This window comes from Lissotriton helveticus, chromosome 1_1 (genome assembly GCF_964261635.1).
Source record: "Lissotriton helveticus chromosome 1_1, aLisHel1.1, whole genome shotgun sequence".
NCBI lineage: Eukaryota > Metazoa > Chordata > Amphibia > Caudata > Salamandridae > Lissotriton > Lissotriton helveticus.
Genome location: NC_136057.1, coordinates 271,303,759 through 271,328,953, shown reverse-complemented (window position 1 = coordinate 271,328,953; position 25,195 = coordinate 271,303,759). Strand labels below are relative to the sequence as shown.

The 25,195-nt window shown below is 48.3% G+C and overlaps 1 protein-coding gene across 2 annotated transcripts in view; it reads left to right on the top strand.

The window, feature by feature from the left end:
* The window catches only part of PATL1 (PAT1 homolog 1, processing body mRNA decay factor), a 203,851-nt gene extending 179,319 nt beyond the window's left edge, over positions 1-24,532 (top strand). Inside the window, exons 15-19 of one of the 2 annotated variants that reach the window (XM_078666733.1) lie at positions 240-399; positions 1,195-1,359; positions 18,320-18,411; positions 21,989-22,138; positions 22,762-24,532. In XM_078666733.1, coding sequence (XP_078522859.1) covers positions 240-399; positions 1,195-1,359; positions 18,320-18,411; positions 21,989-22,138; positions 22,762-22,783 — 589 coding nt within the window. In that variant the 3' untranslated portion in view covers positions 22,784-24,532. Of the gene's footprint in view, positions 1-239; positions 400-1,194; positions 1,360-18,319; positions 18,412-21,988; positions 22,143-22,761 lie in introns of those variants that run through there. The other variant, XM_078666817.1, reaches the window with a different exon arrangement.
* The last annotated feature ends 663 nt before the right edge of the window (positions 24,533-25,195 follow it).

The window sequence follows — 25,195 nt, the reverse complement described above, 5'->3', positions numbered from 1 at the left end:
TGTGCAAGAAAGGAGTATCTTTTGTGTGGCCCCTTATGTGTATTGGAGAATGTTTCAACATAGAGCAGAGACCTAGGCCTCGGGAGAAGGCACACTGACAGCTGGGGGCTATCCACATAAACATTTGCCAGGTTTTGGAAACTCTGATAGGATTTCCTGTTGCTTTTTTGAGAAGAGGACTGCATGTAGTAGGACAATTTTCCCTTGTACTGTCTATTTACATCCACCTCTTGCCACAGGCCAAATGATGACCTCTTTGTCCAGATAATGTGCATCCGGAAAGGAAAGCGAATGGTGGCCCGAATTCTTCCTTACCTTAGCCTAGAACAGGCTGCTTCACTCGTCAGCTCCACAGCACACAACCTGTCTTTCTTGATGAAAAAGGATGCCCAGGACGAGGTAAAGTGGACGAGATTAAAATGAGGTTAACATTTTTAGTTAGATCTCATTGTGGAAAGGATATGCATCAACAATGAATTGACATGGAGCACCCTTAATAGCTTCCCTTTTGTAATTGCTGGGTGGGAGGCTTTTTTTGTGCTGAATGGCAAATAAAGTTTTATCATCTCTTCACCCAAATTTTCATGGCAGGCATATGCTCATGAGCCAAGTTTCCACTCTTTGGATAATTCCTGTTTTATTTGATTGGAGTGTAGATTGGCTACCTGTAAGATCTACTGCCTGAGATACATGCACACAGGAGCTCTTATGTATTTGTTTGCTAATTTGTAGAAGAAAGTGAGGCTTGATGGATGATGCTTTGAAAGCTGTGCCTTCCTATAACCAAAGAGCATACTACTGGATTTTTCAACTTTGGCATTTTCCCTGGGTGTTAAGTAGCAACTTATTGCATTTGCTTTTGGGGGGTATATTTAGGTGTAGCCCTAGGAATGTTGAGCTAGGTTCATTCTGCATGTTCCTGTGATGTTAGTTTCCTTCATGTTCCTTTGACACACGACACTGCGAAGATTCTGCAAACTGTAAGAGTCCCAGTTGAAAAGGAAAATCATCTTTTGGCTAAGGGGGGGCACTGCTTTGACATCTTATAGGATTTCTTTAGGTATTTGCAATGTTACCGTTTGCTTATGTCCTCCCCTCACCCTCCCTAGCAGGGCACCAAAGCGATCTGCTCTGTCTGGAATTGCACTGAACTCTGGTGTCTCCTTAGTTCATTAATCTCCTCTTTGTTTTCAGGTGCTGCCCTGCCTTCTAAGGCCGTGTGCTCTTGTTCTCTCTCAGCTGCCCTCAGATGCAGTCACCAGCATTCTTCAGCAGGTCATGAATCTACCTCAGAACACCGTTTCTTTGCAGCAGCCAGAAACCTCAAATCCTCACTTCATATCAGTACTACAAAACAGGGTACAGTGTGCTCACTCCTCATTAATCTCCTCCACATGTGTTGCTGACAGCTCATTTACATCACCATTCCTTCTACTGAATGTTTTCTCTCCCTCCCTCCTAATCTTACTTTGTAAGACCATGTCTCTTCATTGCTTTTTCTGTTATTTTAATTCCCAGTTCATATTTCTCCCTTCGTGCTTCTTCCCATGCCGTCAGTCTGTACCCTCTATCATCATCCTTGCTCGCTTTTAGTCTCTAGCTTTCCTTTCTCTCTCTTCCCCATTCCCATTTATATGCAACCTTCCTATTTTTCATCTCACTAGTTTTACCTACTTCCCTCTCTTTAACCTCACCTTCACTATTTCCATTTCATGTTTGACACTCGTCTATCAGGGTCTGTGGGAAGCCGGCTCTTTATGTTGTATATTAAGTATCTGATATACTGTGTGAAGAATCCACTATTTATGTGTATTGGAGAATGTTTCAACATAGAGAGGAGGCCTAGGCCTCGGGATAAAGAACACTGAGAGCTGAGGGCTAACCATGTAAACATTTGCCCCGTTCTGGAAACTGGGATAGGATTTCCTGTTGCTTTTTTTTTTTTTAGAAGAGGGCTGCATGTAGTAGAACCATTTTCCCTTGTAATATCGATTTACATCCACCTTTTGCCACAGGCCAAATGATGACCTCTTTGTCTCTTGTGAGCGGACAGAGGCTTGATATGCAATCCCAAAGTGCTCTATTAGTGGGTAGTGTGGTCGAGCAGCCTTAGGCTTAACACAGAGAAATGAAAGATATTTGCAAATACTCATAAACAATTAATGACAAGCACTACTCAAGAAGGAATTTCACACCAATTTATAAAAATAGCAAGTATCTTTATGTATGTTTAGGCATCAGCGAAAACCATTCAGGTAAGTACGTTTTTAAATATAAATTATTTTCACTTTAAAAAGAGGACATGGTGCAATTTCTGAGGTATGCAATGTTCTCCTATGGGAGGAAGAACAATTTCTGAAAACTGGTCAAGTACAGCGACTTACAAGACCAATCTGCAGGAGTTGGGGTGGGTGGTGGTCAAGGTTCAAGGAAACACCAGCAGTACACCATCCGTGGCACAAGGGCGGCCTGGTGCAGGGTGCAAAACAACATTGGAAGCCCAATAGGTTTCTAAGGAGATCGGTCACTGCAAAAAGAGGCTGCAGGCTCTGGCTGGAATGCCACTGTGGGTGAACCAACAGGGATGTTCAATACTTGCGATGCTAAGTGTCACCCATGGTACTCTTCTCCATGACCCAGGGGCAACAAATGCAGAGGTGACTTTAGGCATTGGGTTTTCTTACCTTGAGCGGTCGAGGGGGCCTGCGTGCAGAGGCTACAGACTATATCGAGGAGTCCACAAGGGGTGAAACCACAATGGACTCAAGATCTGGAGGGGGGTGGCTCACTTCAATTCTGGCCGAAGGCGACCAGTGCAGTGGTGGCTTCTGGTGTTGGGTTTTTGGCAGGCCTCAGTCTTTTCTTTTGGAGTTTCTGTAGGATGCAGGGAACTGTTCTACCTTTTTTTGGGAGGGCTTGGTCTTTATTGAAGGCAGGCAGTACTCCCAGGTTTTGGAGGCACACAGCTGCAGGACGAGACGTCTTTGGTGCAAGTTTGCCTAAGAACGGTAGATGGGGCCAATTCAGGGGCTCTCTTCAGTCTTCTGCTTTTGCGGCTCTTTGTGTTCTTCTTCGCAGTTCATCAGGATCTGCTTCTCTGGTGCTGAGGGCTCCCCAAAATACTGAATTTAGGGGTGTTAGGGGAGTGGAGGTTAGTAGGCAATGGGCTACTGACCCTTTAGGTCGCCACGCCTCCTATAAAACCCCTATATCACTAGTGGGTGTTGGAAGCTGGCTCTGTATAGACTAAATCAAAGTAAGGAATAGGGTGCACAAAGTCCAGTGGATCCCTCGAAGCTTTACAGAGTAGATAATACTAATGCTCTCTTTTGTGGTTGTGTGGTCAAGCAGTTAGGCTTATCAGAGGGCTGTGTTAAGCAGTTGTACACACTCAGGCAATAAATTATTACACATACTCAATGACTTAATCAGAGACCAATTGTTTGTACAACGATGACTTTGTGTATGTTTATTACATAGAACCAAAGATACTTAGTAAAATATGTTTTGCAATATCACAATTTGTAAGTATAAAAAATGACACTTAGTGCATTTTTAGAATAATTCAATGTTAACCTAAGGAAAGAAAACAATTCTGCAATTTGACAGGTAAGTACACAACTTACAGATCCAGTCTTTGGGTTTTAGGACCAACACTGGGCAAGAGCCAGGTGCAGACGTCCAATTGGGCCCAATGTTAGCCAATAGAGACTTGGGACACTCAAAGAGGTGCCGGTTGCAGGTAGCTAAAATTCAAGGTGGGGGCGCTCAATCTCCGGGGGTTAAGACGAGCACTGGGGGGCTATGAGGCAGCACCAAACACACACACGCAGCAACACAAAGGTAGTCGGATACAGTGTGCCAACACAGCGTGGGGGGCCCAATTCAAAGTAACACAGACTATAGATTTCGCACTAAGGCAGCAGGCTCGTACCAGAAGACTGGACAAAGGAAACCGGTTCTCTAGAGGTAAGTTGGGGTTCTGAGGAACTCACTGACACCGTAGGCCGAGCTCCCCAAGGACGGAGGGCTGCGGTGCAGGGGTGTCTTTGGACGTCGGTGAAGTCTTGCCGTTCGCGGTTGGGGTACTCTTCATGTTGAGGCTGCAGCTGTTGTCGTGGAGTCCAGGAGAGGTCACTCTGGGATGGACTCGAGCTCAGGACAGCTGGGAAACCTTCTTTAGTGGCGGTGAAGTCTGGTTGTGCGGTTCACCATGGTGCTGGGGCTTTTCTTGTTGGTTTCTCTGGGGACAGGGCCGCTGTCCTTGGGAGCTCTTGGTCTCTAGAGAAAGCAGGCAGTCCTCCCAGGGTGTGGAACATGTTGGGTCTGCCAGACCTGTCGCCTAATGGAACAGGTTCCTTCGAGTGCTGCAGACAGGTCGGTAGGGCTGCGGCCAAGTCAGTTGTCTGCTGTAGTCTTCATAGCTGCACGGTTCTTCGCCAGGTCCCCAGAAATCTGCAGATCAAGGTTCAGTGGTCCCCCCAAATACTCAATTTGGGGTGTTACAGGTCCTGGTAGGTAGCCAATCGGCTGCTTAACTTTAGGGTGACTACACCCTATGTATGTCCACTCCTGTTGGGGAGAGGGCATACCCCTACTTGTATTGGCTAAAATCCTTACAACCAATATGGAGGATTTTTAAAGGAGGTGGTCACTTCAGATCAGGACACCTTAGGGGTGGTCCTGGCTGATAAGGGGCACACCTCTCTTACTTGCTAATTTGCACACCGACCTTGCTGCCAAAAATGGGGCTTGGTCAGGGGTCATCTCCCGTAACTGGAGAGGTCCTGGCTACCAAAACAAAGGAAGGAAGCCTTTGAGGCTCACCATCCTTGAATGCTCTTCCTTCTTGGGGGCAAATGTGAAGCACCTCCACCCATAGCAGGATTTGTTTCTGACACACAAGGGCACAAGGCTCCCACCTCAGGGGTTCATATACATATCTGAAAGTGGCATGCTGGTGCTGACCTGTCCGCTACAAACTAGCGATTGGGTAGGTTTTCAGGGAGCACCTTTTAGGTGCCCTCCGAGTCCCTCTATAAATGAATCAAACACTGGCGTACTGTGCCAGGAGACTTTTTGTCTCTGGAGGTGGTTAGAGTATTTGAAAGAAACACGCTAGTGATAGAATCCTTACCTTAGAATAACCCCGAGGCGTCAGACTGGTTCTGGAAAGCTTTCAGCAACATTACCCCTGCGTCATCGTACAGCTCCACGTACGTCGTTGGTGTCTTAGTTGCCGAGATGGTGTCGCTGGAGCTACTTAGACACGTCCATGCGCGCTGATGTCAGTTCTTTCTTTTTCTGTGCCAGTAAGCGCAGACCCGGAGAGAGCGGTACCCCCAGTCACTGTTTGACTGAGTTATTTTTGGGACTTTTGTCTGTTTTTCGAGTTTTTGACTCCTCGTGTATAGGGATGCCCGGTTTTAAGTCTTGCGTGGCTTGTCCCCGCACGATGTCGGTGACTGATCCGCACCATGAGTGTCTCTACTGTCTTGAGCACGACAACGACTCTGAGTCGTGCCCCAAATGCCGGCCCTGGCTCCGAAAACTTTGCAGGAGCGGTCCCGAAAGTTGCTGGAGGGCCGGGAGACTGCTCCATCTTTCAACGAAGTCTTCGCACTCTGAGTCAGGTAAGGCGAAGCACAAGAAGTCGAAGAAGCGATGTCGCTCTTCGCCTTCCCCTAGCCTGTTGCGCGACATGGCTGTGGGTGAAGGTGACGTAGCCCCCGCAGCTCCGGCGGAGCCTACGCAATGGGCGATGGCTTACCTGCCTTTTCTGGGTCCATCGGCGACTCTGACCCAGCTGCAGGAGTTCCTGTCGGCCATGGCACACGTGTTGGCCCGACGGGCCCTGTGAGTCCGACTGGGGGTCCTCACTCTTCGACGTAGTCTGCTCCGGCCCGATGTCGTCGACGACTCCAGTCTCGACGCCAAGACACCCCCATGGATCCATGCTTGGATCCCAGCTGATGTCGGTTGGCCTAGTACAACCTCCGTCGACAGTGCCGCCGACAGTGTCGGCCGGCTTCCGGAACGGCGCCGTCCTCGGCTTCCACCCCGACGTGGGGACAGTGCCGGACCGGTGTCGATCGACGCCGATTCCTACGCCGATAGGGGATTTCTATCCCTTTCTCCATCCACCACCTTCTTTTCCGCCTGCCTGGCAGGTTGTGGAGGACGGGGAGGACTGGAAGATGCAGCCCAGTGCGAGTTAGACCCAGACTGGGAAGAGGAAATGAAGGATGCAGGTGACCTGGAATTTACTCCAGAACCTGGCACACTATCTCCTCCTACTGTGGCTACGGAGGAGGGTGGTACATATTCTGTGGTGTTGCGTAGGGCGCCGAGGCTCTCCACCTCAAGCTCCCTACGGTGGCCGCCAGGGCTAACCTGACAGAGGTGCTTCGGCCAGCGTCTTCCGCTACGGTGCCGCTGCTGCCCTTTAATGGCACTTTCGGATGTTCTTTTAGGCACCTGGTCAAGGCCCAACACAGGGGCTCCTGTAAATAAGAACGTGGCACGACGCCATTGCCCGGCCCCGATTTTCCTCTCCAAACACTCTACCCCTGAGAGCTTTGTTGTCCAAGCCTCTGCGTCCCCAAGCGCATTCCCTTACACACCTCCGGACAGGGAATTCAAAAAATTAACACTTTGGGCAGAAAATGTTTACTTCAGTTCAGTTCAGGCCTGCGGACTGTGAACACTGCATGCCTCTTGGGCCATTTTTCCCATTCTGTGTGGGACACGGTTGCACAGGTGCTGCCTCAGTGTCCGGAGGAGGCCCGGACGGTGCTCTCCCAAGCTATTGCTGAGGGGAGAGATGCAGCCAAGTTTACGATTCGCTGTGGCCGTGACACCGCCGACTCGCTGGTCAGAGCGATTTTCTCGACAGTGGCGCTACGCCGCCACGCCTGGCTGAGGACGACTGGCTTTTCCAGGATGTCCAGAACACTCTGATGGACATGCCCTTTGATGGCACTCGCCTTTTTGGCGACAAGGCAGACAGTGCGTTGGAGCGTTTTAAGGATTCTCGGGCTACTGCCAAGTCCTTTGGGCTTTCGGCCTCGCGCACTCCTTCCGCTTTGCTTTTCGCTCCTTTCGTATCCAAGGAAGGGGCGCCCAAACACGTTTGTTTCAGAGCCACAGGCCTGCGCAGCAACTGTCTCAGTGCAGCTGCGGACGTGGGACCCACAGAGGTGGGTCACGGGGCCAGCGGGCGGGTCAGTCCACCACCTCCCCTGCAGCCATTGCCTCCAAACCTTCCTAGTCCTGTGTTTCAGGCCCACCGCACGCCAGTGTGTGGCAGGATTCGCCATCGTCTCCCCCACTGGCCCACCATCAATTTCAGACAGGGGTGTTTTGCATATAGTCTGACGAGGCTACTCCCTCCCCTTCGAGACTACCCCTCCAGCCATCTCAGTATCACAGCTTGTCGGGGCATCACTTGGCACATCTCCAGCAGGAAGTTGCATCCCTCTTGGCCAAGTGGGCCATCGAGCGTGTTCCGATGCCAGATGTAGGTCGTGGTTACTACTACCACTACTTCCTGGTTCCATAAAAGTACAAGGTCCTGCATCCTATTTTAGACCTTTGGAACGTCAATCACTTTCTCCGGAAGGAGAAGTTCAAGATGCTCACACTTGCTCCGGTCTTGTCTGCCCTAGACCCACAAGACTGGATGGTAGCGTTGGACTTGCAGGACGCTTACCATCATATCCCCGTCCTGCCGGTCCACCGGCGTTACCTGGGGTTCACGGTAGGCCATGAGCACTTTCAGTTCACCGTGCTTCCTTTTGGCATTACCAGCCCCTCTGGTGTTCACGAAAGTGATGGCGATGGTCGCAGCTCATCTGCGCAGACCCGGGGTTTCAGTCTTCCCCTAGCCCGACGACTGATTGTTGAGGGCGGGCTCGCCCAAGGCATTCTTCTCCCACCTCCAGACTACGGCCGATCTCCTGCATTTTCTGGGGTTCTCCATCAACGTGCCGAAGTCGCACTTGATTCCCTCTCAGAAGCTCCTCTAAATCGGAGCGGTTCTGGACACGGCTCAGTTTTGGTTTTATCCTCCCAAACGGCGAGTCCGGGTCATTCGGGCTATGATTCGTGGTATCCCACATGATATGTGGGAGACCTTTCGATACCGTCTCCCACAGTATCCTCCTGCATCGGCTCGAGGAGATTGGCGTCGGCGGCCTGGCCCTGCAGTGGTTCCGCTCCTTCCTCGGCAATCGTTCCTTCTGTGTTGCCATTCCTCCCTTCAAGTCCAATTTCCAGCCACTGGCCATGGGGGTTCCGCAGGGATCCTCGCTGAGCCCAACGTTGTTTAATCTGTACATGAGACCGCTGGCTGATGTCGCCAGGCAGTGGGGCCTAACTTTGGTCTCATATGCCGACGACACTCAGCTGGCGGTTACTCTCAGCGGGGATGCGGAAGTAGATGCCCCCAGGTTTCAGGACGGACTGAAGGCGGTGGCTAGCTGGTTGACAGGGAACTGTCTCCAGCTGAATGCCACCAAGACAGAGGTTATGATTGTCGGAAGGGGAGTGGAGCTTTGGGGTGACCAATGGTGGCCACTAGAGTTGGGACCAACCCCGACTCCGGTGTCGGAGTTGAAAAACCTGGGAGTCTGGTTGGACGCTGGTCTCACCTTCGTAGGACACACCAAAAAAATAGCTGCCTGCTGTTTTGGTCTGTTGAGAGGCTTAAGACCTGTCCTCAAATACTTTGACGCCCCGACCAGACAGCTAGTGATCCAGGCCACTGTTATCTCTCGCCTGGACTACGCGAGTTCTCTTCCGGCTGGGGCTAACCAGGCTGAGCTCACCCGCCTGCGACGGGTACAAAACGCTGCGGCCAGAGCGATTGTCGGCCTGCCCAGATTTTGCTCGGTGGCGAGTGTTCTTCGTTCCTTACACTGGCTCCCAGTGAGGAAGCGCATTCTCTTCAAGGTCCTATGCTTGACCTTTAAGATTTTGAGAGGCATAGGCCCCGAAATCCTGTCTCGCTTCCTTTCCTTCTATGTCCCCACTCGCACCCTTCGCTCCCAAGGCCAGGCCTTTGTTGTAGTCCCTAGATACAGGCTCTGCCGTATGGGGGGACGCTCCTTCAGTGTAAAAGCGGCATTAGCTTGGAATTCTCTTCCGATGGAAGTTCGTCTGTTGGAGGATCTTATGGCTTTCCGGAAAGCCTTGAAAACTTTTCTGTTCTAGTTGCCCCTTTTAGTCTTTAGCCTGTTTTGATGTGCCTTTCATTAGAGTGGTCCCTTTTTAGTATTCCGCTTCTCTCTGTTGTGTTATGTTCCTCCTTGTCAAATGCGCCAGGACGCTTCTTAGCTGAAGTAGCTGTGCGCACAACAAAAAACAATAACATAACATAACATAACATTCCGATCTTTCGTCCCTTGTCCTGGATTTCGGTCAGGATGACTTTGAGGCTGCTGGGCCTCATGGCCTCCTGTATCCTGCTGACCGATCATGCCAGATGGCCTATGCGGGCTCTGCAGTGCGACCTGAAGTTCCAGTAGGCACAGCATCAAGGGGACCTGTCAGAGTAGGTCCGGATCTCGGAGGGCACTGCCCAACTGTTGCAGTGGTGGCTCAGGAACCAGCGTTGGGTCAGCAGCAGATCCTTCTCCCTTTCCCAACCGGAGCACACAGTGGTGGCGAATGCATCCCTTCTGGGATATGTTGGACCCGGAGGTCTCTGGTTGGCACAGGTAGGTACTTGTGACAAACCGGGACCCTCGCTTCCAGTCAGGGCAAGGGAACTACTCCTTCAAATAACCCCTGCTCACCCTCTAGGTAGTGTGGCGCGAGCAGACCAGGCTAATCCTCAGGGCGATAGTAAGTTAAGCATTTATGATCGCGCACAGTAAACCCACTGACCCACCACAAATGGACACAAGTCGTAAGGTTGTATCAAAAATACGTATGCTTTATATAAAAGGTATATTCAAATGCAGGATTAACACAAGACCATATAACGTTTAGCGATTTGAGGCCACCAGATTTCAATAGGCAATTAGTCTTTTAATGTTCGTCGTTCAGCAAGGTATGATGACAGGGAAAACAGAACGTTGCGGACCCTGGATCCGATAGAACTCAAGACGGAGTTCAAGTGTACCTTGCTTGGAAGTCCGAGGCGTTTCAGGCGCGGCTACTGGTGAGGGCGGACCCGGGACGAGGCCGACGGTTCTCCATAGGATCTCTCCGGCTCGGGCCCCCTCAAGGTGCGAGGCGGGTGAGCAGGACTGTGGAGGGTTGCTGCGATCCTGGGTCGATGCAGCTCACGGGGCGAGGCGCCGTTCAGGCCTGCGGGACGTACTACTTAGCACGCCAGGTCGTACTCGTGGATCAGTGAGGGGCGTCGCGTTCTCGGGCAGACGGGTGCAGCACCAGGCTTCCAGTACCACTGTACGGGGAGGCCTTTCTTGAGGTGCGGCACGAGCCTTGGTATGCAGGAGGGCAAAGCGACACAGTCGGGTACGTTACGACGTACGGACCGTCCGAGGCTGTGGAATGCACTCCGTGCAGATTCCGGCTGGAGAAGATGAGAGGCGCACAACGCGCTCCGTTAGCAGGCGAGGTGACAGAGCGGGCGGCCCGGCACTGGAGCGAAGAGCGGCTCAGGGATGAGCGGGACTCTCTGCGGCGGGGCGACCAGGCTCTGAGCTGTCACGACTTTGGGAGGGACGAAGGCACCCGAGTCACAACTCTGGCGAGGGAATAAGAACTAAGGCCCAACAGCAGACGGGCACAAGCAGAATAGAACCCAATGGTCCAGGGTTTCCGTTCAGGGGGCAAGCTTGCAATCAAGCCCTTGGAGATCGTTTCGGGCACAAGTCTACAAAGTCCTCTCTGGTCCTTTCCTCTCCGTTCTCAGCAAGGCACCACTGCAGGCCAGTCTTACAGGATACAGACTGGTTTCCGTCCTTCAGCTTCTCTTGGTCCTTCTAGTCAGGCAGAGGTTCGTCGTGGTCAAAACTGGATCTGATTTGTAAGGAGCAGAGCTCCTACATTTATACTGCGTTTCTTTGGTCTTTGCAGGCCAGGGGGCCTGCGCCTAGTTCAACCCGGTTTTGGAGTACTCTGTTTACAGGACGCTGCCGTCTTCTTTCAGGGCGCAGGGCAGGGACATCAGACGCTCCGCAGGAGGTGGGGCCAGCATTGTGGTGGGGGAGCACAACCCTATTCAGAGTCAAGGACCACTCCGCCCACCCATCCTGGAGTAGGCACCCTATTCACCACCTGGTAACGCCGACTGTCCCCGGGAATCTCCCAGCCTGTCCCCGGGAATCTCCCAGCCCTGTCACTCACACAAACCCAGACAGCAGATACACATCCTGGCAGAGTCGGGCTGAAACAGTTAGGCGAGCAAAGGCTAACTTTCTAAAAGTAATTTACAACAAGGGGTGGTGATGGACAGAGTCTCTGAATTAAGCAGAGTACTCTCACCCAGTCAAGAGATCAGGGCTAGATCCAACACCGTTTTTTAGCTCATTGCACCATCCCAGTTTCAGAACCTGGCTGTATGCAAATTAGTCTGTCCCTGGCCCAGTGCATCATGGGAACAGGGCAGACCAGACTACAAAAGCCAATTCTTACACTGGGAAGGAAACAAGCTTCCGGGGACCGGTTTCTGCCATTTCAGGCGTCTTTGGCCCGGCTTGCTTGAATCCTGATGGTGCAATGAGCAAGGGACTCACATCTGAGTATACCCTTCCACGCCTTGTTGTAATTATTTTTGTCCACCCTAAGCGTGGAAGGGTATACTCAGATGTGAGTCCCTTGCTCATTGCACCATCAGGATTCAAGCAAGCCGGGCCGAAGACGCCTGAAATGGCAGAAACCGGTCCCCGGAAGCTTGTTTCCTTCCCAGTGTAAGAATTGGCTTTTGTAGTCTGGTCTGCCCTGTTCCCATCATGCACTGGGACAGGAACAGACTAATTTGCATACAGCCAGGTTCTGAAACTGGGATGGTGCAGTGAGCTAAATAACGGTGTTGGATCTAGCCCTGATCTCTTGACTGGGTGAGAGTATTCTGCTTAATTCAGAGACTCTGTCCCTCACCACCCCTTGTTGTAATTATTTTTGTCCACCCTAAGCGTGGAAGGGTATACTCAGACATGAGTCCCTTGCTCATTGCACCATCAGGATTCAAGCAAGCCGGGCCGAAGACGGCTGTAATGCCAGAAACCGGTCCCCGGAAGCTTGTTTCCTTCCCAGTGTAAGAATTGGCTTTTGTAGTTTGGTTTGCCCTGTTCCCATCATGCACTGGGACAGGAACAGACTAATTTGCATACAGCCAGGTTCTGAAACTGGGATGGTGCAGTGAGCTAAATAACGGTGTTGGATCTAGCCCTGATCTCTTGACTGGGTGAGAGTATTCTGCTTAATTCAGAGACTCTGTCCCTCACCACCCCTTGTTGTAATTATTTTTGTCCACCCTAAGCGTGGAAGGGTATACTCAGACATGAGTCCCTTGCTCATTGCACCATCAGGATTCAAGCAAGCCGGGCCGAAGACGGCTGTAATGCCAGAAACCGGTCCCCGGAAGCTTGTTTCCTTCCCAGTGTAAGAATTGGCTTTTGTAGTTTGGTTTGCCCTGTTCCCATCATGCACTGGGACAGGAACAGACTAATTTGCATACAGCCAGGTTCTGAAACTGGGATGGTGCAGTGAGCTAAATAACGGTGTTGGATCTAGCCCTGATCTCTTGACTGGGTGAGAGTATTCTGCTTAATTCAGAGACTCTGTCCCTCACCACCCCTTGTTGTAATTAACTTTCTAAAAGTAGCATTTGCAAACACAGTATATTAAAATAAACCTTACCAAAGGAAGTATTTCATTATTCTGAGTTCAGGCATACTAAACTCGACGTGCTACCGTGTTCCCTGAGCCTGCCTGGATTATAGCGTGTAATAATTCCGGCAGCTCACCTTGGCCTAAGAGAACAGGTAGCCCTTCAATAGTGAAGAACAAAAAGGGCGGTAATTCACTACTAGGACATGCCACACTCTAGGGTTGTCCTACCTTACGCTTACAATGCACCCTGCCCGTAGGCCTACCATAGGGGTGGCTGATATGAAGGTTAGGGAAGGTTTGGGGACTGGCAAGTGTGGGCACTTGCGCAGTCAGCGTGACAGTACGAGACTGGACGGAGGGTCTGCAAAGGTGGACCCGAGACACATCTTACGAGGCCGCTTCTGTGGGTGGCGCAACGAGCCCTGCAGGCCCACTAGCAGCATTTGTATCTACAAGCCCCGGCACTCCTCGTGCACGTTACGGGGGACTGACAGTAAACCAAATAAGCCAATCGTGGAGATCAATTACAAATACACTTTACATTGGGAGCACTTGCACTGCGGCACAGATTGGCCGTGGCGCAGTGCCCTAAGCATCGAATACCAGCGAAACATCTGCGGCACATCAGCAAAAAGTGGAAGGGAGACTCACGCCAAGGTGCCAGGTCTAACAGGGCGGCCACATGGGAGAGGCGGAGATCAGAGGCCTCTGGTCTCCAGCGGAGTCAAGGCTCCATATCAACCTTCTGGAGCTCCGGGCGATCCTACTTGCACTGAAAGCATTCTTTACCTCTGCCAAAGGGAGAGTCGTGCAGGTGTTCACAGACAACACCACCCCATGTGGTATTGCAACAAACAACACCACCCCATGTGGTATTGCAACAAACAAGGCGGGTGGGGTCGTGGACCCTATGTCAGGAGGATCTGCGCCTCTAGACATGGCTGGAACGTCTATGCATTTCCTTGGCTGTTCAACATCTGGCAAGTTATTTGAACGCCAGGGCGGGCAAACTCAGCCACAGGTGCATGATCTCTTTCAACAGTGGAGTGAGCCTTGGTTAGATCTATTCGCCCCCGAAGAGAATGCGCAATGTCATCACTTCTGCGTGTTGGAATTTCCAAGGCAGCACTTGCTCGGTGCGCTTTTCGTCATGAGTGGATCTGCGGTCTATTGTACGCTTTTCCGCCTATACCACTTCTACCTAGAGTGCTGAAGATCAGACGCGACTGGGCCCAAGTCATTCTTGTGGCTCGGGACTGGTCTTGAAGAGTTTGGTATCCCGAGCTATTCAGTATGAGCATGGATCCCCCGATCTGACTGCCTCTTCGAGAGGATCTTCTGTTGCAACAGCAGGGGTACGGTCTTCCACCCGAATCTGTCCCGCCTCCACCTACCTGCGTGGAGATTGAGCGGCGACAGTTGATTCTTTTTGACTTGCCTCCTGAAGTCTGTGATTTCATTCTGGCAGCCAGGCGTCCCTCCACTAAATCGGTATACGCCTGAAGGTGGAAAAGATTTGTGGCATGGTGCACAGCAAAGGCTGTGGATCCCCTTTCTGCCCCTCTATCAGAAGTCCTTTTGATCCTTCTTTCTGTGGCCCAGCAGGGCTCTGCTCCAGGCACTATTAAGGGCCACCTTTCTGCAATTTCGACCTTTCTCAGACTCCCTGATCGGCCCTCTCTTTTTAAGTCCCCTGTTGTAAGTAGATTTCTCAAAGGCATTACTCACCTTTTCCCTCCTATTCTGTTTGTAATGCCTCAGTGGGATTTTAATCTGGTTCTTACATATTTGATGTGCACTCCCTTTGAGCCACTTCACAACTGTCCTCTTCGATTATTGACTTTGAAGACTGCTTTCTTGGTTGCCATCACCTTTGCTAGGCGCGTGAGTGAGCTCCAGGCTCTTTCCTGTAAGCATCCTTTCATGTCGGTCCATCCGGATAAGGTTGTGATTCGTAATCTTCCTTCCTTCTTGCCAAAGGTAGTCACTGCCTTTCACATTGGGCAGACCATCACTTTGCCCACTTTCCTTCCGCATCCTTCTAGAGAGGAAGAGAGGCTCCACCGTCTGGACTCAAAACCTGCGCTCTCCTTTTATCTGAATCGCACACAACAGTTCCGGGTGGATGACCAGCTCTTTCTTGGCTACGTGGGCGCCAAGAAAGGCCGGGCTGTACACAAGAGGACTTTCTACCTCTGGTTCGCCTTGTATATCAAGGCCTGTTATTGCCACCTCCGACGGGGTTTCGCGCCCATTCTACCAGGGTGACAGCAGCTACTACTGCATTGGGACGTGGTGTCCCCCTGCAAGACATCTGTCAGGCAGCCACGTGGGCCTCGCTGCACACTTTTACTAAGCATTATTGCCTTGACAGTCAAGTCCGAAGAGACTGCTTCTTTGGTAGTTCTGTTCTCGGTGACTTTCTGGTGTGATCTTTGTTCGCAGACCCACCACTGGGGTTGGTATTGCTGGGGTATCTATTCTAAGGTAAGGAATCTATCACTAATGTGTTTCTTTCAGATGAACAAGTTACTTACCTTCGATAACGATATATCTGTAAGAAACATTAGTTAGTGATAGATTCTTTACCGCCTCTCCCATTTCTAGGGTTAAGGTCATCCCTTTCAGGGCCCTAGTTTCAATGCACCAGTGGTCAGTATCTTGCATGGCTCTGCGTTCCTGGCGTGGAAAGTCGTGTACAGAACTGACGTCGCCGCCCGTGGGCTGGTCTAAGTAGCTCTAGCGACGTCATCTCGGTGACTACGATGCCAACGACGTACGCGGAGCCGTACGACGACCCCTACCGATGCGCAGGGGTACTGCTGACAAAAGCTTTCCGGATCCAGTCTGATGCCTGGGGGTTATTCTAAGGTAAGGATTCTATCAACAACTAATGTTTCGTACAGATATATCGTTACCAAAGGTAAGTAACTTGTTCGTCTTCCTGGTTGCCAATCAGCTGGTGGGGTCCCTGAAAAACTGAACAGATGTAGTTAGGTGAACCACAACGGTTCACCTAACTACAGGTAGAGCAGACGCGCTAGCCCAGGCAGTGATTGTATTGCTTTTAAAAATGACAAACCCTGATTTTTAAACTTGCTTGCTTTTTAACTATTGGAACTGTGTAATTGCTTTGTTTTTAACTCACGCTTTGACACGCATTACTGTTAGGCTCACCAGGGCTTCTCCTGACCGGCCTTGCACTCCTTCCCCGCTTTCCCCAACGCGATCAGGGGTGTCCGCTGCTGCACAGCAGGGCTGATTGGAAGGGAGGGGCCAGGGGTCATGAAAGACCTGCACGCTGGAGCCGACGCGCAGCGGGCGTGCGGCTGGCGCGCCTAAGGCAAAACCGTCTGCGCCAGTCGCGCCCGAACGTGCCTGGGGGCCAGAAACCCTGGCCAAATCCGGTCATACTCCGGCAATGAACTACGAGTGCTGGGTGCTGGCTTAAGCCCTCTAAAGTCAGATATAGTAAATATTATCCGGAGAGAAGGTCTCATCTCACAGGGGAGGGAGACACCTAGCGTTATATCTCCACACAACCCGGATAACTCCCACCCCAGGAGCAGTAATTACACCAAACTCTCCGTTCTCAACACACGTTCGTTACAGAAACATGCCCCCGAAATCTTCACCCTCCTACAAGAAGACGCCCCTGACATCCTCGCCCTGACCTTAATCGCATCTCTTCCTGATGGCTATGATGCCACTTGGTACAAGAGGGCAGCAGGGAAAAGAGGAGGCGGAGTGGCGTTACTCTCCAAAAGTCATCTGACTATTGAGAAGCTGTCAGTAGAAATCTAGAAGCGGTGGATATTTTGATAACTTAAGTCTGCCACAGCTCCTCAAATATAGCTATCATGGTAGTTTACCGCCCGCCTAATTGCTCACCGTCTTTCGTAGATCTCTTCACCGAATGTGTCACCAACCTCCGCTCACGCTTGCAACAACTTCTGGTTGTAGGAGATTTCAACTACCACTGGGACCAGAAACCCAGAGGGGCACAGGCCTAACAGTTCGAGGACACGCTCCCCTCCCTCGGGTTTATACAGTTTGTAACATCCCCTGCCCACGAGAAAGGACACACTCTAGACCTGGTCTGGACAACTCTTTCTTCTGTGAATCTAGTGGATATTACCCCTTTACTTTATTACTCTTCTACTCCCTTGAGCTAGACAAGACTCTGGCCCGCCACCAACCTGGAAACTAGTAGGGAGTTGGAATAAAATCAAGGGTCCCAGTTTAGAGGGCACCCTTGGAGAAAACCCAGTTAGGCCAATGATAGTGGATATGGAAGAGTGGACTGAATCCATCTGCAGCCAGCTATCATCTGTCATGAATAAATTAGCCTCAGCTAAGAGAATAAAAACAGGAAAAAAGGGTAAGGGTGCACCCTGGTTCACGGAGGAGTTCCGAGCTCTGAAATGCACACTTTGCCACCATGAAAGAAGGTGGCGAAAAGCTTATGAGCCAACTCGCCGCCTACAAAAAAGCACTGCTTAGTAGGAAGGCCGAATATTATGAGAAGAGGATCCTGATGGCAACTAACCAACAAAAAGAAACATTTAAAATCCTTAAGGAATTGAGTCAAAAACAGGTGCTGGTTGCGCCATCTAGCCAGGAGATATGTAGTCAATTCTTATCCTTCTTTTCCGATAAAGTCCAAGATATCCTGGCTGACATTGAAAACTCTCCCTTTAAGCAACCCCTCAACGTTGAGGTGGAGACACGGGAAAATAGGGTAGAGCTGATACATTTATAAAGCCTTACTTTTAGATGTGCTGGCCCGACAACAAGTGAATGTGGGCCAAATTGTTCTATGTACATTATTTCAAACAAATGTAACCGCCACACGTTAGACACCACTTCTGGAGGGGGACTGCTTTACAGTCTATGCTAAGCATGTATATCTACAGCCACACATGCATCGAACGGCAAATGTTACTTAACCAGTAAGCATCTGTTCGTAGTATGTTGCGCAGTCGATTAACATGCACTGACCCTCCTCTCCGGACACCTATGCTGTTTACATACAATCTTATACAGTATCACACTTTTTACAGCATCTATATTTCACTTTACTACACTGCTCGACATTCCATTTTCACCGCCTTGCAGGAAAACAGTCTAGCAGCGGTGCCAATAACCATACGCATTACCAGCAAGTGGAGGAGTCACCATATCTTGTGACGTGAAATACTTTCTTTGAAGAAAAACAACTTGCACACCTCCAAGCTCAACACTACATGGCCGGATTATACCAAGCACGTGAATCAACAGCCACAAACAGATGCTACTGGATAAGTAACATTTTCCTTTTCCAACTACCCTTGTTTCCTGCCTTTTTCTCTTCTCTGCATTTGCTTGCATTTTCTTCTGATTATCTTCTCTTCTCTGCTTTCCTGTCATAAAAACCCTTTGTTTTTCGTGATCCTCACCTTTCTCTTTTGACGTACCAACTAGAACTATGCTTGAATGTAATCTCATAGCTTCACTTTTTCTTTGTTTGTAGTTTGGACTATCATTATTGTACCAGATCCTGTCCAGAGGAGAGCAGATTCTTAGTTCTGTGACTGCTAAAGACCTAATGCAGGACAACCTATGGTAAGAACTGAGCTGAAGTCTCCTTATAACTTTGTTTCGCTTCTGCTTTCTGGCAAAGCCGTACTTTGCTACGTCTAAATCCAGATTACAAATAGCACCGCTTTAAAAGCGAACATTTGAGCTTCTGCATGCGTTTAAGATTTTCTATCCACCAAAGCTTTTCATCTTACTATAAAGAGAGCGACACTGCCTTACTGCTGGCAGTGGTAGACTGATGGTATATGATTTAAAGTAACATAGTTGACCACGTTAAAAGGGGCTTCAACCATGTTATTTTATATTTGTTAATTTAAATTACATTTTGAAACTTGTGTACTAATAACCAACCTGGTGAGGTCTGCTTTTGGAACTGGAGAGTTGTTAAATGACCTAACTTTAAGTACACCGAATCTTTGATTCTCTCTGGTCTGCTCCTAAATTAGCCATCACTGAAACTTCTATCTCAAGGACTTTCAGTGCTTGGATGTTATCTTGCCCATAACCAAAGCAAATAATTCCACAATCTCACAAGGGTGCTCTCTTGTTTTGGCCACAGCTCAGTTTAATAAGCTGCTGCAACTTGCTTCAGTCAGGAGAATGTCCCATTCTCCAACACTCTGCCATGATTCTACTGTGGAGTATAAGTATCTCTATATGGCTTGAATTAGATTAAAGGTTTGAGGTCTCTGAAAGTGAGGCACACAAATCCTCTATTTTAATGCATCAGACTTTTACTGTCTTCTATTGAGACCGGTAAAGTAGCAAGGCGAGGTGGCATTGGAGTTGCCATACCTGTTTTCCTTTACTGAGCAGCAGTTGATTCTCAAGAGAGGGCGATTTGGGAGTAAAGAAGCATCAGATACCTGTTTGCAAACAGGGTGTAACTGTCTGATCTTCTAGTTCAAAGACCGTGCGTCTTCAGTTGCTGTTTTATTAACTATTTGGGTGTGAAAAATAGACTATTTCACTAGAGATACAAGGTGTTTACCTTTGAATATACATTTATTTGCAAACAACCATTTATCATTGCTACAGAAAATTGACCCATTTATAAGATGGGTGAGATACATAGTTTTTATTAAAATTATAATACTTTATTCCAGTGTTACTTAGACTTTCAACTTCTGTGGACCCCCACTTAATCAATACTGCAATCTGAGGTCTCCCACTGACCCTCCATTTCACTGATTTGAACCGCAAAACCGTGCACAAAAATTGGAAACCAAGCATTTGTCAAACAAAACTCAAATAAATGAATGTTTTATTTAATTCACAAATCTAAAAATAATCACATTTTTTGAAGGGAAGGTGGGAGCTTTGCTGAAATCCATTGAGGCCGCCCGTAGACCATGCTACATTCTGTGTGATGCACTTGCACTGCTTTCAGAAATCAGTCTAAGGATACCAACTTAATTTTTTGCATCTAAATTCAAATTCCTTCATATTTACAGAACATTGAAAAACGTTTAATGTTTGCTTCTTTATTTTTATTCACCTTATTAATCTTTTCATATTATATAATTTCTAAGTAGTTGTGGACCCCTTGAGTAGGCGTCAAGGACACCCGAGAGTCCCTGGACAAAAGTTTTATACCATTGCCCTATTACTGTCCAGTTTAGAACCCTAACCAGTTCCTCAAAGAGTTAAAATTATTGCAATTTAATATGTGTTTCAGAGAAAAATGAATTATTGCTCACTAGACTAATGAAGTATCAAGAAGCGGGATGGCTAAGGGAGTGGTCCTTGCCTCTTGCATCTACATTACAGGTCACAAATCCAGGCACAGCCCAAAGAACCTTAATTTTGCCAAGATCAGTATATTGAGTACTGTTCCCAATGGTACCATGAATACCTGTTATTAAAAGTGCTGCCCAACTACAAATACTGTTGTATCATGACCATATAAAAACAAATTGTCATCCGAAACACCTATCCCTGTGAAAAGACATCATGTACAACCCCACCGCAGGCTGGCCCTTCCAATTCTCCCCTCTACCAAACTCCAGTCAAGCAGCCTACTGAAGGCTGTGTCTTGAAAGTAGTTCTGCCCATGCTGATGCACAAACTCTTAACACTCGTTGATTCCTCTCCCCCCCTCCCCTGAAGCTATTTTCGTGGCAGGCTGGCTTTTAGGTTGCCCCTTTCTCTGAACTTTTCACAATGTTCCATTCATACTACGTGGTAGGAGAAATGTCACCTTTGTTCCCAAAGTGTTGACAGAATTCCTCCAAAATGCAGACTTTTTTTTTTGTTGCAAAGTTCACTCCCTCAGGGCTGGGCTGCACGTCTTTTATGTCTGGAGAGCTCTACATTTTTACCTCTATATAAACAGTGTTTTTCCTTAAAGTGCAACTGTGACTTTTTGTGGGAGCAAACTGTCAGAGCCATGTCGTAGGTTGCTGTTTCCAGACGTAATATATCCTTCAACACCCTTGGTCATGCATGTGATGACCATCCATCCAGTTTGTGAGCACAGTTCACAATAGAGTACTTGCTTGAGTAGCTTTCCCAATGGATGCCTCTGTCTTAGATGTGTAGGGAAGCTCCATGGGCTCCAACTTTCAGCTCTTGAAGCTTCATTCTGGGGTGATGGATATTTGAGGACATTAATGAATGAATGAATGAATGAAGGGAATTTTATAAAGATGTGTAACAATAACCTTAACTGTCCAACAGAAAAAAGCTAGGTTTTTAGTGTTTTACAAAATGTGTTCTTAAGGGGATCTGACACAATTCAAGTGGGAGCTCATTCCAAGCTTTGGCAGCACAAAAAGAAGTGGCTTCGCCACTCCTTCGAACACACTTAAAGCTAGGAATATTCAGCAGTGAAGCAGAAGCTGGACACCGCGTTCTGGAGGGCAGGAAAGGAACAAACATCTTTGCCAGATATCCAGGACAGAAACACTGCCATATGGACCAAGACCAGGGCTTTAAAGAAAATATTTTTACTGACAGGTAGCCAATGGAGGGATTTCAAAACGGGCAACCTACAAGAACGCCTAGGCAGGTGCAAGATGAGCCTGGCAGTGGCATCTTGGACAACTTTCAGGCGGTTCACCAAAGCCACCACCACTCCTAGATGGAAAGCCTTCATATTATCCAAGTGCCAAGTTCTCAGCCAATGGATCACAACAAAGAAATGTCTTCAGTGTGCGAAGATGCCCACCACTTCAGAGCTCTGCAGCCGCATAGAAAGGGCATTGCCCAGCTTCACCCCTAAGTTTTTAACCACCATAGATGGGGGAGGCAGTGCTGGCAGAGCGGGTTGCCAAAAATATTCCCACCAGTTTAACACAGGGGATCTAAACGATATAATTTCCATCTTTCCTGCGTTACATTTGAGTTGGCTGCCCTGCATCCACTTAAATGTGGCGCGCATATCATCTGTAAAGGCTGCTGCAATTGAGGCCTGGGAGGCATTTGAGGCAAAGAGTTACGCATGAAATAGGTAGTCTGTGAGAAGAAGGACTTAGTGATTCAAAGCTGGTCCATTTTGGGGGTTTAGAGTTAGTGACGTGTCCTTGTTTATGCCTGCCAGCAGGAATGTAAAACGCCTACTTCTCTGTGACCTGTGCTTTGTTTCTCTCCCCATGCCCAGGACTGATCTTGTATTTCGAGTAACCCGGGAACTCCTTCGTGTCCCAGCAAACTCTTTGGCAGCAGCGCTGTGCATACCCTCAAACCTCCAGTCCCTCTTCTCCCGCTATGTGGACAGGCAGAACCTGAACCTGCTGGAAGCCAAGCTCAAGTAAGCAAGTGGCCACAATTTAACTTTGTAGTTCACAGGCCATCTTTGCAGACTATTAGGTGTAGGTGGTTTTGTTGGTGTTTCAGATTAATGTAAATGTGCCTGTTCTCTGATAGCATAGGATTGCCCGGTCTTTTGTTTAAGGGTCTGTTGAGGAGACAGTTTGTTTATTTGTGATGACTTAGTAGAATTGTCCTAATGGGGCTAATCCCATTGCAAAACCTTAATGTCCATTAGACAATACTGGGCATTAGGGATAATTAGCCTGATAGGAATGTCCAGTATGAAACCTTTCCTGGTAGGTTAATGCAAGTCAAATATCTTCTGCTTTTAGGCTACTAAGTTGCACCCATTCTTAGTGTTGCTGATAGTACGATAGTGACACCCTTTGTGAAACCTTTCCTGGTTGGATGATAGTAAATTTCCATTGTAAAATAGTTTCCACTAGGCTGATATTGACGCCCCTTGTAATATTTTTCCTGAATGGATAGTAGCGATGCCTATTGTAAAATCTTTCTAGGTAGAATGAAAGAATTGTCCCTTATAGAACGTTTTGAAGGGTATTAATAATGCCCATTAGTGCTTCTTGTAACACCCATGTTGTTTCTCTACCACATTTGCAGGTTGGTGCCAGGAACACTGTAAAGACCTTGCCCCACCACAAATAATGCCTTCGTTTTTGTGCTGGTGCCCCTGAGCCCTCCGCTGGTCACTAGAAGAAGAGAGAGTGGCTCGTGATGGCTGCCGTGGGATTTTTGCCTTCTTTCTCTCGTCTTGGAACATTTTAGGAATGTTTTTACTTCTGGGTAGAAAATGTGGCCTGGTTCTTGCTAGTTGACCGCTGCCCCCTCAGCTGACCCCTCACTTGTGTGGGCCAGTGTTGTGCGATAATGGTTTTGGCTGTGCTAGCCTCCCATGCTTCATCGTGGGATTGACGCTGGAGAATTCCTGCGGCGACTGAGGAGTGGATCGGTCACGGACTTCAAGGAGCCATCTTTGTTGAGGAGCAGCAAGCTCTTGTTGAAGAAGCTTGCCCAAGCCCTGGATGTCCTCAACCCCCGTTTCCTTTCTCTCTCCCAAAGATAAAAAAAAATGAATAGACTTCTCAGATAAGAATTGTTTTTAACCTAATTTGTTTGTCCTTTCACACTCCGCATAGGTGTTGGGGCTGCTTTCTGATGTTAATATCGACCAGTTTCCTCTTATTAATCAACGAGGAAGATGGATTTGTTTCTGACCCAGATGATCTAGCTCTCCTTACACAGACTCTCCAGGCTCAACTCTCTCCCTCTCCTCCAAAGCCCCAATCCCTCAATCTTATCATAGCTTTAGGTCATAAATCATATATAAACGTATCAATGGCGGTCATAAAATATGCTGATACTGTTTTTCGCCCTCTTGTCTCCACTCAGATCCACCACAGGGACAGGACGACGACTCACCTAACCTAAGTGGAGTAGTCATGCACACTAACTTGAAATTGCCTCCCTGATAGGTTGTCTAGGCTGTGATCTGACACCATCCTCTTACTTAATTGTTCACCAAACTCAAATTGTTGCATAAAAATGTACTCCAAATTAGAGTTTGAAAATCTTTATGCCTCCCCGAGGCTCTGTTGCCCCCCTGCTCACACAGATATGTGTCTTTTCCGGCACTCGTGCTCCTTTCCCCCCTTTGAAAGACTCAGTCCTCCCCTTGCCACCCTGCCACCTTATCTAAATACATTGTGGCTCCATCCTCCCCTTTTCCAGACCCTCCGGCCCATTCTGGTGCCATGTAATCTCTCCCCACTCACGATAGTTACTCTTTCCTCAATACCTTATTAGGATGCTCCCCGTCTGCTAGTTCCTAGGTTCCTTATCCCTCTTTCCCAATCACTAAGGAGGTGTTACACACATCCTTTTCACCTATTCTCCACTTACTCAAAACCAAAGAGGGCAACATTGAAAACTAAGCAGTCTAGTTTTGCTTGCACCTATCTTCCACAGGATTCTCTTTCCTCCACCATGAACTGAGTTTAGAACAAAAGGTATTAATTGCTGACAGAGGTTTAGAATCATGTTTGTGAAAGCGAAGACCTTATTGTTGTGACACACTATTGTATTGCACAAGTAAATCCCTATGGATTCCAAGGGGGTCACAGCATGTATTGCAGGTGTATTTTCTCCAGTCGAACAATGGCACCGTCCTGTGACCACTGTGTATTATGCACTTTAATATTCCACATGGATTTCTTGGTGCAGTGGTGACACCTTGTCACAGTGTCTCTATTTCGTCAGACTGTGAATCTTGAAATGGTGCAGTTTTCTCTAAAGACAGGTCTGCGTGGGAGAAAGTGTCTCATCAGAATTTATTTTCCTATCACTTTTAAAATAAAAATACCAACAAAGCTTTCATATGGCATTCTAAGTTTACTTTAGCCCTGTTAACAACCTTGTCCTGTGCATTACTCCTACATATTTCTTTTTCACATTATAAGCCTGCTTCCTCTGTCATAATCTTTTTGTTAACATGCTCAGCTTGCAATCATTTCTTTTGTTTGGGGTCTGCTTTGCTTTTTTGTGTTTTCTTTTTACAGCTTGTGTCAATTTAGTTCAGGCTTGTTTCCGCAGTGTTAACCCATGTCTGTTTCTTTTTCATAGCATCTCCCTATATCCTGTGCATTGTTTCTATCTATTGCCTTTGCATAGCTATCTAGTTCCTTTGCCAAACCTCTCATATTCCCCCTTCCTTACCTGGCCTCTTTTTGGTGGGTGCTATCTATTTCTTTTGCATACTATCTACCTAACTGTGTTTATGACCTCCTTCCATTTCCCTTGCATTGCTTCTGCCTGTTAGCTTTGCATCACTTCTACGTATTTTCTTTTTAGAGCCTCCATTTTGTTGTGGTTTTTACCTCTTTACTTGCACAAATTATGTCTATTCCTTTGCAAAGCTTCTACATACTTCCTTTCATCACTTCTAACCTTACTTTCCAGGGCTTCTAACTATTCCTTTGCCTATGCTGTACATGTCCTCTGCATAGCTTCTACCCTTTTCACTAGCATAATGTATGGC